The sequence below is a fragment of the Rhinolophus sinicus genome, chromosome X (genome assembly GCF_036562045.2).
Source record: "Rhinolophus sinicus isolate RSC01 chromosome X, ASM3656204v1, whole genome shotgun sequence".
Classification (NCBI taxonomy): Eukaryota; Metazoa; Chordata; class Mammalia; order Chiroptera; family Rhinolophidae; genus Rhinolophus; species Rhinolophus sinicus.
Window position 1 is genome coordinate 116,227,564 of NC_133768.1, and position 12,406 is coordinate 116,239,969.

Below are 12,406 nucleotides of genomic sequence, written 5' to 3' on the forward strand. Positions count from 1 at the left end.
TCTATTAGAAATCCTACTTGTGCTCACTTCGGCAGCTCATGTACTAAGTTTGTAACCATACAGAGATTAGCATGGCCCCTGTGCAAGGATGACGTGCAAATTCGTGAGGCCATATTTTTGATACAGAAAACAAGCTCATGGTTACCAGATGGGGGGCTGGGTGAAAAAGGTGAAGGGATTAAGAAGTACAAATTGGTAGTCACAAAATAGTCACAGGGATGTAAAGTACAGCACAGGGAATAGAGTCAATGATATTGTAGTAACTGTATGGTGCCAGGTGGGGACTAGACTAATTGGGGGGATCACTTCGTAGATTATATAAATGTCTAACCACTACACTGTACACCTGAAACTAATGTAAAATAATATTCAATGTCACCTGGAAAAAATAAGTCCTCATCTTTTAAGGCCCAGCTTACATTTCTTTTTTGAGGTCATTCTCTAAAATTCTCTACCACCATGTGGGCATTTAATATCTATGTGTCTTGTGTTTCCACATAGATTGTAATCCCCTCTATGGTAAGGATTCTATTAATTTCTTCCCTCTACAGTTCCAAGCATATTATTGAATTGATTAAAGGTTTGCATTAAAGGTATTAACTCGGGAATGGATAGAATGGGCCAGATTTGAGAAATGTAATTCTCTTAGCAGACATGGTTTTCTTTTGATGAATGAAGCAGAATTGATGTCTTAGGTTTTGAACTTTTAGGAGAATAGAGGTATTTTTGAATTCTCTAGAAATTAGCTGTTCATGCATAAAGGATTAGGTCCCCAAGTGGGAGAATTGGATTTCACTGTTATATTTAAGATGATATGTTTTACCTTTTCCTAAAACTTCCTTATTGATTATCTTACAGTGAGCTTGAAGATAATCTCCTTTTCCTATGGTCATTGTGTTAACTTGATTTAGTGTGCTCTAATGGAACTAGATGATATAACTAAATATAGATGCGTACACTGTCAGGTCTTAGATGGCATTCATCCCAGAGTATGGAAACTAGAGGGTGAAATTATGCAACAGTTGGCTGCAATGTATAGCCCATTAGGTCATTCTTGAAGAATTATTACAGGCCTTCTGATTATTATGGCTCAGAAAAGACACAGGGGTTGGTAAAAGTCCAAAGCTATGCATAACCACAGTAATCAGGTATAGTAGAAGGAGCTTGCATGAATAGATTGGATTGTTCAGTCATGGTCCGGCAAAACAGAAGGGTAACCCTTAAAGCTTAGGGAGGAAATCATACAAAGTATAGATAGCAAGGTTATAGAATTAATTACTCCTGAGACTATGAATAGGGTTAAAAAGCGCTTCGACTCATTAGTGGAGAAGCATGTAATGAGATTAATGGGCATCTATGATGTTTGGAGAGTTAACATCAGCGTCTTGTGCCTGAGGTTGGAGATTGCCATCCTCTCCCAAATAGCAGTCGTTGCTCGATGGATAGTTACATCAGGGTTCCGTGGCAGCCTGTCGGCTGGCTGTTTGGTTCACCTGATAGATGATAATATACAGTCACAAAAGCTGTTTGTCGGTACAGTGAACTACCTGATTCTGTAAACCACAGTACAGTTGCACACAGAATAATACATATGAGATGCTTCGGCACAGTTCACAAAATTTCACTTTCTAGGCCTTAATTTAAGGCTCTCCCACCCATGTAACAGTTTGGAATGATGAGTCTACCCCTATTGCCATTGTCTCTGCTTGTGGACTGCTTTGAGTTACAAAGGCAAACAAGGACATAAAAATTTAAGCTCACTGTTCTCACGACATGTCTTTCATACTAATGAAGGGACTGGTGAGTCAGATGAGTAGCTACACAATTGTGCTGCTAATAAAAAGCAGAGTCAACTGCTTTTCATTATTCACCCACTCAACTCTAATGGCACTTAATACTAATGGGTAATCTAGTGGCAGGTGCCAGGATTGAAGCTTTGGTTGGATGGTAATCTTAATAGTGAAATGAAGTCAGGGTTTCTAAATATGTTTGAGAGTCTAAGGGTAGGTTTGCTGAGAGCTAATCATGGCTAAATACTTTTTCCCACTATGGAAAATTTTTGGCCCTTGATAATAGGAATGATTCATCTGAACCTTGAACAAAATAGTTGAACAAATACTAGATTTTTTTTTTTAAAGCACGACTGACATTTGGGGAGAGGAAAAGCTATACTGTGTTTTCCTGAAAATATGACCTAGCTGGACAGTGAGCTCTAATGCGTCTTTTGGAGCAAAAATTAATATAAGACGCGGTCTTATTTTACTGTAAGACTGGGTATAATACAATATAATATAAATCTTTTGTCTGAAACTGTTGGGATCAAATGCATTTCAAAATTCAGAATTTTTAGGATTTTAGAAAGATGGTAATAGCATGTATGAAACTCCCAGGTGGGTCTGGAGCAGCACCTTCTAGTAAAACACATTCACATTTCTGCAGCGAAAGGTCTGAGTATTTACACCAAGTGGGATCAACAAACTCTGTGAATAACTTTGTACCCGTTCAGGTCAGGATTAATCATCAGATGAGTTTTAGGAACTTTCTGGAATTTGGAATCGAGGGTGACAGATTGTCGTTCTGTACTTAAATTTGTCATGCAGTGTCTTCAGTTGACAGAATAAAATGATAGGAAGCTAGATGCATAAATAAGTATTTCAAGATATTTTTGGTCGAAAAAGAGTATAATTAATGACGGTATCTCTGGTTTCTAGGATTTGTACTGTGTTCGCAGTGACCTGGGGAACCTGCTCAAAGCCCTGGGTCGCTTGGAAGAAGCCAAGGTAGGTGTTTGATAGAACACATTTAAACATCAGTGTTATGAAAATGTGTACTTTTTGCCAAGTCTTCAACTCTCCATTGAGCTATCTTCACAAACCAGTCCTATGAAACCGAGGAAAACTGACGGCACGAAGCGCCTCAGACTAGAGCAGGGCCAGGCTTTGGCATATCTGTTCTAAATCTGGGGGTAAAGCATGAAGCTGAACATTTGGGAGCCTTTCTGCTGAGCTAGATCATCTCTATAACAGTGGGCTCCGACATGCTCTTATGTGGGAATAAATAACATTGCTTCAAATCTGAGGCTTGCCTGCTGGGTGACAAGCAGAGCGCCTGTGATTTGGCTCAAGACTCCTATATGATGCAGGTGCCATTGAAAGTGCTGCTCTTCTAAGTCCTTTGTGGCTTGTAAGTGGAGAAGAATTTCATCCAAATGTTACCCTGTAATACTGGCATTTAAATTCTTGTTTAACCTTCCTCCCTTCATCTTCCTCACCCTTTTTACAGTGGAAGAAAGGCTGTTAAAATGATTGCAAATTAATAATTGGAACATCCTGCCCCTTCTTGTCCCCACCCCTCCCCCAAGTTCCTTTCCCCCCTTTTCCGGTCCTAGTTGTCTACCTTCTTTTCTTTACTTCCTTCTTTTACTCCTCCCCACCCTACCTCCTTAAAAAAAAAAAGTCAGAAGGACAAAGCTGGTTTGTTTGGGAAATGGACTGATCGAAAGAAAACTTGCCAAAGTGGAAAGGTGGCTTTTAGCATTCTGTGTTTCCAAATAATGAATTTGAACACCAGGTTGGGTTATTAAAGCTTTTGGCATAATTTTAAATTAAATTTATAAATGAAATTGTCTTGTTACAAGCCACCTTACGCAACCGCGCTGCAGGGGTGAGGAGTGGGGAGAAACCAGAATGCTTCTGAAACTCCCACCTGTTGCTCTGAGCCCCACGCGCATGCTGATGCGTGGAGTGTATGCGCAGCGTAGCTGTCTGTTTGACTGCTTCACCCAGGGAGGGAGAAGGATTTTCAGCACCACGTCGTGGTAAAAGGCACTAGTTTTAAGTGCGTAGCTCATAAATTCTGCTGACACTTTGGATTAACCTTATGTAGGTTTCCATCTGATGAACTCTAATTGATTTCGATCTTAGCTGACAAATGCAATTGGTAATTTATAGAACAAATATTTGATAAGCGCCTATTAATTGTCACCCCACCAAGCGGACAGCTAACATGAATTGCACTTCACTGCAGCTTTAGAGATCGGTTTAGGCTGAGACATTGCGCCTGCCTTAGGTTGCTGACTTCTTTATTTCAGAGCTCTGGAGACACCTAGTTTGAAAAATGTTATTCTGTTTTGTGAGAACTTAGTGAAAAAGAAAATACTCTTGAGTGAAATGCAATGTATTTCTTTTGTAATCAGTGCATTTGAAAATTCAAGCCAGCATATTCCTAGTAGATGAAGCAAAATTAACTTGTCTTTGTAGAACACGCAGAGCCTTTCTTCCAGCAAAAATCCCTGCTGTATGCAATAGCCCTGATTAACCCTCTCCCTTCTGCATGTTCCCATGTTACAGACTTGAGACTGTCCTCATTCCCATATGTAATAGACATCCAAAGAATTTCAATTGCTTTGTTGAACTTTTACTAATGATCTTGTTTTTATTTTCTCTCTTGTTTTTGGTTTTTCACCATTGATATTGTATTTAGAAGGTTTCAGGTGGGTGAAACCTCCTATTCCATGCGTAAGGTGCCTCGCTGAAGGGAGCTCGAGGCCTGGATCTAGGGCAGACACACACCTCCTCCTCTTCCAGCAAGGAACGCACCGAAAAGTCACATGATGGGAAATATGGTAACGGGTTTGTAACTGCCACAGCAAAACGATTTGCCTCCATGCCTGAATCTTCTGTCTTGTGGCTTCAGAAACAGCTTAAAATAATTTTCTTTACAAGCAAGTTATGTAAGAGAATGTTTTATACTATAGCCACAATTCTGTCAAAGATAAGTAAAAGTTAATTGATATTAAAAATGATTAGAGATAATTTTCTAGTAAAAGCTTCTAACTCTTCTCGTTGTTCATTTTTTTCCTTTTTTCTTCTTTGTTTGGATTGCAGCATTCTGCTCTTCTGATGATGCGCTGTGACCCTGCAGTAGCGCAAAGGCTGCGCAGCGTTAATGCGCCATGCGTGCGAATGAGCCCCTGTGAACGGTTGACTAGATGAGTAATCTGATTGACTGGCTCCCTCAGTCCTATTCTGTAGCCTTTTTGGATAAAATTGGGTTGTAACATACCTCGAGTCCAACTAATCTCATGAAACAAATATTCTCTATGGGCCTGTCTAGTAGATTAATGGATCTGGTTGGCCGTTTGCTGCGTCTAGGGGTGTTCTATGAAGCGCAGCAGTTCGCAGCGACCGCGCAGTGCGATGCTGTTAGGTTGCGCAAGCGATGTTTGCGCTCGCATTACAGGGACCTCAACCTAGGTGCAATCCTGTCATACGAGGTTTCAGCTTCAGTTCCCAGTGGAAGATAGGGGCATTGGGAGGATGTGACTTGGAGCCTGTCTTTAAGATCTCTGACTTGGCACAAAAACGTTTCTCAGCGTAGTTTTGGTGTTAGTGAGGAATATTACTGGTTAGAGCAGCATTTCCCAAAATGTGTTGCACAGTATTCTGATCAAATGCTCTGTGAAAGAAGAGGTCCATGGTCAACTGAGGTCAGGGAACCCTGTATGTGCTAGTCAAGGCCTAGGGAAGTCCCGTAGTTTTGTTTTCCTAGTTGATTTGATCATGAACTCCTTTTTATTCCACTGATGCCTATTAACACCTCAGAGGACACTTTGGGAAAGAGGACACTTTGGGAAAGGCGGGTGGAGGTGGTGGGAAGACTTGGCCTTAAGTGGCGCCCTCTAGCGATCACTTGAGAACATGACAAGAGCCCCTGGGTGTTGCGATAAGTCCAGCGTAGTCTTCAGGCAGCTGACTTCTCAGATGAGTCCCAGTGTAAGGGTTGGTCGTCGGTTGGCAGAACTGAACATGGTGGTTTGCACCTGGGTTCTGGTGGCGCAGGCGCAGGAGCAGCCAGCTGTGGCAGCGCATTAGTTTTGGCGCAAGCGAGCCTATGCTGCAGGGTCACTTTTGGCTGGTCAGAGAAGGAATAATGATATCACCTTCTTCCTCCCCCCCCCCCAATCTTTTTTTTTCCCTTTACAAATTTTCCCCTTTCCCTTTACCTCCTTCCCCTCCCATCTTCTTTCATTAACCCCTCCTAAGGCGTGTTATTTGAAAGCAATTGAGACGCAACCGAACTTTGCAGTAGCTTGGAGTAATCTTGGCTGTGTTTTCAATGCACAAGGGGAAATTTGGCTCGCAATTCATCACTTTGAAAAGGTTAGTCATTAAATTAAAAATTGGTATTCATAAAGTGTTCATGTTTGCAGGATGTTTTTACTAGAACTAAATAACGGGCCTTCTTTACGCAGTCTCACAACACCTTTGTTTCTCTGACACTATCACAGTGTTTGTTGGGTTGTATATGATATGGCAGTTTCCACTTTTGCATTGGAAATGTACTTTAGTAAATAAAAACCCTGTTTTTAAAAATAGGCAGCTTTACTGTAAAGAAGCACGGCTTCTTGGCAAAAAGGCTGATTCCAGCTCCGGGGCAGAAAATGTACAAAATGAATCTGGAGTTTCTTGTCATACCAGAAAGCAGGGAAGCTTTGATATATTGCTTTGATTGTGTCGAAAGGACTCAGGAGGCAGCTGGAAGAGGCTCCCACTGCCTAAAAATGGGACTTGAGCTTCAGTAGGAATCATGACTGAAGTACATTGAAACTTGTCAAATATGTTGAAATCCATGAATTCATAATTATACTCAGAAGAAATTCAGTGGTCACCTTTGGAAGATAAGGAGCAACTCATTTTGAAAACTGGTTGGAAAGGGAAGAATAAATCATATGACCCCTCCTTTGTATGAACCGGACCTCAGGGTAACCCAGTAGTCGATAAGAGGGAGGTTCTCTTTCCACAAGTTGTACAGCTACTGGATGAAGAAGGAATGACAGAATCAGAGTATCACCTCTAATAGATTTAGAAATTTACCAGTGACAGAAAAGGGACAAACAGTCTGACATTCTGTACCTTGTGGTAAACAGTTCCACCAGGGAAGTGGCCTTGAAGAAAAAGAAAAGAACCCAAATCTGATTAAGCTTGTGTCTTGACCAATTTACAGGGAATACGTGGGATAGTGGAACGTGTTAAAGGATGCCATAGGGATGCAGCAGGCAAGATCAAAGTCATGGCCAGCTGCACAGGACAGTGACTGAATTTTTTTCAGCAAATTACAGGAATAAAAATGGAGGCTTAAAGCACATTTAATTTAAAAGATGAAAAGAAACTCACAAAGACATGTTGACAAATTGTATGGGTCTTACTTGGATCCTGAATCAAAGTTGGTCAGGAATTGGACCACTGAATGGATATCTGGTAGAAGGAATTGCTGTCACTTTTTTAGGTGTTACATTGGTACTGTGGTTATGTTGGGAGGAAAAAGTATTCTGTCTAGTCCCTGAGATCCATTCTGAAATATTTTCGGGTAGACTGAGATATCTGGGATTAGCTTCAAAATGATCTGGGAAGAGAGGGAGTTAGGTTGCTCAATAAGATTTAATATGATTTATTAATTGTTGAAGTTGAATAATGGAGACCTGGGAGTTTGTTAGATTCCTCTGCTTTGGTACATGTTTGAAATTTTTCCTAATAAAGAGTTAAAACTTTGGGGGTGGACATCTGTCAATGTAGCCAATCTAAATTAAGTGCATCATGCAGTCTTTAGTATAGAGTTGCCCTCTGAGTGATGCAGAGGTGTTCTTCATGAATCTTGAATGTGTTCACAGTTAACTGCCTTTGCCTCTTCAGTGTTTGTTATTACACGAGAGCAGCACCTACCTCTCTTGCTCAGTGGTTCTCTACCTTGGTTGCACATGAACAGCTCATAAAAGATCCGCATGTCCTGGCTCCATCTTGAAAGGGTCTGATTTAACTGGCCTGTCATGGAGCCCAGGCACCTTTTAGGAGGTGAATTCTTCATATACTGCCAGGGTTGAAAATCACTGCTCTAGATATAGCTGGCCATGTTTTTAGACAACTTCAGAACTACTTGGATGAAACCATTTAATGGTTAGTATCTCCTTGAAGTAATGTACCTTACTGAGTATAGAACTCTTAATTCCATAGCTTACTGAGGTCTTACTGAGCATGCAGTTGTAGTTACTGGGGTACATATTTTTTCAGTTAGAGCTTGCTGCTGCCTCCCGCCATTATGTTGTAGAAGAATTAGGTTGATTAATCGTGAATAAAATAGGGCCAACCATGGGAAGTATTCAGCTCGATGAAATTGGAGTAGACCCAATTTAAAATATTTCCCTTCAGGACACAACTTGCTCTTATATTACATGAGACGTTATTTTGATAACATTGAGATTTGTGAATAATGAACACTGAATAGGTATTAAAATAATTGGGTTTTGAAAATGAAAGACATAAGGTTTAATTATACTAGAAAATGTAATTTGTTAGAGGTCTAAATGTATCTCAGAATAAAAAAAAACTTTTGTAATTCAGAAGTTGATCTGAAATCCTAACTTGCTCTAAGTAATTGTTTTATAATTTTTAGGCTGTCACACTTGATCCCAATTTCCTGGATGCTTATATTAATTTAGGAAATGTCTTGAAAGAAGCACGGATTTTTGACAGGTGAGAGAATGTTCTATTTGATAGATTTTCTGTAGTCATTGTACTGACACTTGAGAGTTTAGACTGAAATTATGACAGTGGTCCATTGAAATAACATTTCCCTTTCTAGTATGTTGCTTTTCCCTGATCGTGTCTGCTGTGTTACCTTTTATTTGTAAGTATTGTTGCCCGACTTCACTGTTGGCTTTCCACAAACCCATTATCTTTCTCACTAGGAGTTCAGTTGAAATTTTCTTTCTTGTAAAAATGTCGAAATGGTTATCTTTTAGACTAACATTCCTTTGATCCCATTCAGAAAGCTAAGTAAATCCTGACTTTCAACTTTTTTTGTTGGTGTCATCGGAAAGCCTATTTCTTATGTGGGAATAGAAAACTTTTCAGTGTAAAGGTATAGTTCATAAAGGTGCAATTTTGACTTGAGGTTAAGTATAGGATAGCATGAATGAATGGTAACTAATTACGGTTGATATTCTTTGGTATAGTGTAGCATGAATTAATTGTAGCAGAGCATCCACTGGAAGTCAGTTGCATTGTGTGTGTCATTTACAGAGCTGTGGCAGCTTACCTTCGTGCCCTGAGCCTGAGCCCCAATCACGCGGTGGTGCATGGCAACCTGGCTTGTGTATACTACGAGCAGGGCCTGATCGATCTGGCGATCGACACCTACAGGCGAGCTATTGAACTGCAGCCACATTTCCCCGATGCTTACTGCAACCTCGCCAACGCTCTCAAAGAGAAGGGCAGTGTAAGGATTTTTTTCAGTCTATTTCCTTGTTACCTGGTCGGATTAAAAAAGTCTGTTTTGGTACATGTTGTGTTAAGTATTGAGGCAGTAAATTGTTTTCCTTTGGAGTTTCGGTTGAGAGGGAAAAAAGCAGAAATACTGATTTTTCTGGAATCTTACCAGCCATTAGGCTTAAGGAAGCAATTATAGAATATCAGAAAAAAAAAAAAAAAGAATAATATCAGGAGTGGTCCTGTGTTTCCTCTGTACAGGTTTTGAATAGTTCGTTTTGTGTTCTAGGTTGCCGAAGCGGAAGACTGTTACAATACAGCTCTCCGACTGTGTCCCACCCATGCGGACTCGCTGAATAACCTCGCCAATATCAAACGAGAACAGGGGAACATTGAGGAGGCAGTCCGCTTGTATCGCAAAGCATTAGAAGTATGTTGAGGGTGGTGTGGCTGGGTGTTTTGTCTGTGTGATAGCAGACGGAAGGCAGTTAAGTTCACCATGTCATCCACCTCTTGGAAAACGAGTGGTTGAATCATTCATTGAACCAATAATCGAGTACATAAGGTATGAGTGAGGTCCTGTGTGACGTTTAAGAAAATCCCTACATTGAGTTGATTATTCTATAGGTAGATAAGATCTGCACAGAAAACTTGGACCATAAGCTACACTTCAAGAGAAGTTGCCAATAAGGACATCATTTCAGTGCCTGATGGCTGTCATGGTGGTTGGTAGGTGGGGCGGGAGTTCAGAAGACAGAGACTCTGGAGTGACTGGCGTCAGCTAAGATGAAGAGGGGTCTACTTCCTGTTTTGAAATGGGGAGAGGTGTGAAATTAAAATAAAGAAGAGGCAGGCTTTGGGCTCCTGGGCTTTGAAGGACGAAGAGACTTGGAGAAGGTGGAGGAGAGAAGGGTGGGGGTGTGAAGGTGTTGCAGTGAGTACCACTGCTGTTTGAGCAGCTTTTGTAAACCTCAATTTTCTGGACTCTTTCTAGGTCTTCCCAGAATTTGCTGCTGCCCATTCAAATCTAGCAAGCGTACTGCAACAGCAGGGGAAACTGCAGGAAGCGCTGATGCATTATAAGGAGGCTATTCGGTGAGAGACTCCCAGCCTTAGTTCTTTTTCTTTAAGATTTTAAATGTTTGGCATTTGCACATTTGGCTTGTGCTAAAATAAAAAGACTTGGTAACCACAGACGAAACTCCCATTGCAGGGAGTTAAGGTTTCTGTACTGGGTAAACACAACCTGTGTCCTCTCCTTTAGAATCAGCCCCACCTTTGCTGACGCCTACTCTAACATGGGGAACACTCTAAAGGAGATGCAGGATGTCCAGGGGGCCTTGCAGTGTTACACTCGTGCCATTCAGATTAACCCTGCGTTTGCAGATGCCCACAGCAATCTGGCTTCCATTCACAAGGTACTTCCGTTTACTGTAATATGCCATCTTAGTGCCTGATGTTTAATGTTAGGAAAAATTGTAACCATTCCACTCTATTTCTAGGATTCAGGGAATATTCCAGAAGCAATAGCTTCTTACCGCACTGCTCTGAAACTTAAACCTGATTTTCCTGATGCTTATTGTAACTTGGCTCATTGCCTGCAGGTAAAGAATAATAGGCCAGTAATTGGCTTTTAGTGTTGCAATCACTTTTGAATTGTTATGTACCATATTAATCAAAGGCTGCCTGGAGACAGGAGACACTGTTTTTAATAGGTTATCTGACTGACAGTACTTTAGGCCACAGACACATAAAATGTTACATCCTGGGCTGGGGCTTTCTGTATAACTTCTTTTTTTGCCTCCTCTAGATTGTCTGTGATTGGACAGACTATGATGAGCGAATGAAGAAGTTGGTCAGTATCGTGGCTGACCAGTTAGAGAAGAATAGGTTGCCCTCTGTGCATCCTCACCATAGCATGCTGTATCCTCTTTCTCATGGCTTCAGGAAGGCTATTGCTGAGAGGCATGGGAACCTCTGCTTAGATAAGGTGCGAGTCTTTTAATCTTTTTTGTTGAAAATTAAAGCACAGACAGAAACCACATGAATCAAATATATTGCTCTGTGAGTTATCATAAGGTGTGAATACCATCTAAGATGAGAAATGAAACTTGATCAGCCACCCAGAGGCCCCTTCTTCCATTGTGTCCTGTTTCAGTCAGAGCCCAGTCCATCCCATAAGGGAATTCTTAATTGAAATACTAGCGATAGACTGGTGGTGTTCTTCCTTTAATATGAAACCTAATGTTTAATAAAGTGTTTGGTATTTTATACCACTCACCTTTGAGAATCAGAGCACTACATACTTGATCAAAGGTGGGACTTTGCTCGGCAGGATATGTTGGAGTGCTAGGTGTAATTCTGTGGTTGGTTGGTTTGTCTTTTTAAATGCTTCCCTACAGAATTTTCTAAAATGCAGGGTATGTCATGCTTTGTCTACACTGCCTCCTTTCTACGAGTTTTAGATTTGCTCGGGCTATTTCTGAGGGAACATGTCAAAGTATGAAGCACAGTATATAAAATGTTAAGGTTGCATTGAACTGGCTATATGAATTAATTATATGAAGTATTCTGGGCAAACCATTGCCAACAGGTGTGAGGTACAGGTTTGGTGTGTTTTTAGTCATTTTTCCTAGATGAAAATTTACGTACAGATGCAACTTGACTAACAAGCATTGGATTCCATTGGTAGATTAATGTCCTTCATAAGCCACCATATGAACATCCAAAAGACTTGAAGCTCAGTGATGGTCGACTGCGTGTAGGATATGTGAGTTCTGACTTTGGGAATCATCCTACTTCTCACCTTATGCAGTCTATCCCCGGCATGCACAATCCTGATAAATTTGAGGTAAGACTAGTATTTCCCTAGGGTTGCTATTGGTTCATAAAACACACCAAACAAACCCACAGTGGTGGCTTTATTGTCGCCATTGGGGATTCAGCCCCATGTCTTTTTGAAAGATTTGAGCCAGGGTTAGTAAACACACTGTGTGCTGCCTTTCAGGTATTCTGTTATGCCCTGAGCCCAGATGATGGCACAAACTTCCGAGTGAAGGTGATGGCAGAAGCCAATCATTTCATCGATCTTTCTCAGGTAGGTGAAACTCTTACACTTCCAACTTTTAATTTTCAGCAAATAG

The 12,406-nt window shown here is 40.9% G+C and overlaps 1 protein-coding gene and 1 pseudogene across 2 annotated transcripts in view; both read left to right on the forward strand.

Annotated features, from left to right (window-relative positions):
- OGT (O-linked N-acetylglucosamine (GlcNAc) transferase) overlaps positions 1 to 12,406 on the forward strand; it is a 40,028-nt gene that overhangs the window by 7,613 nt on the left and 20,009 nt on the right. For both annotated transcript variants that reach the window (XM_019747969.2, XM_019747968.2), the window contains exons 4-14: positions 2,712 to 2,780; positions 6,045 to 6,161; positions 8,449 to 8,528; positions 9,078 to 9,273; positions 9,553 to 9,693; positions 10,258 to 10,358; positions 10,528 to 10,681; positions 10,766 to 10,867; positions 11,074 to 11,253; positions 11,956 to 12,114; positions 12,271 to 12,360. In XM_019747969.2, the coding sequence (XP_019603528.1) occupies positions 2,712 to 2,780; positions 6,045 to 6,161; positions 8,449 to 8,528; positions 9,078 to 9,273; positions 9,553 to 9,693; positions 10,258 to 10,358; positions 10,528 to 10,681; positions 10,766 to 10,867; positions 11,074 to 11,253; positions 11,956 to 12,114; positions 12,271 to 12,360 (1,389 nt within the window). The remainder of the gene's footprint in view (positions 1 to 2,711; positions 2,781 to 6,044; positions 6,162 to 8,448; positions 8,529 to 9,077; positions 9,274 to 9,552; positions 9,694 to 10,257; positions 10,359 to 10,527; positions 10,682 to 10,765; positions 10,868 to 11,073; positions 11,254 to 11,955; positions 12,115 to 12,270; positions 12,361 to 12,406) is intronic.
- Positions 20 to 119, forward strand: LOC141569769 (U6 spliceosomal RNA; annotated as a pseudogene).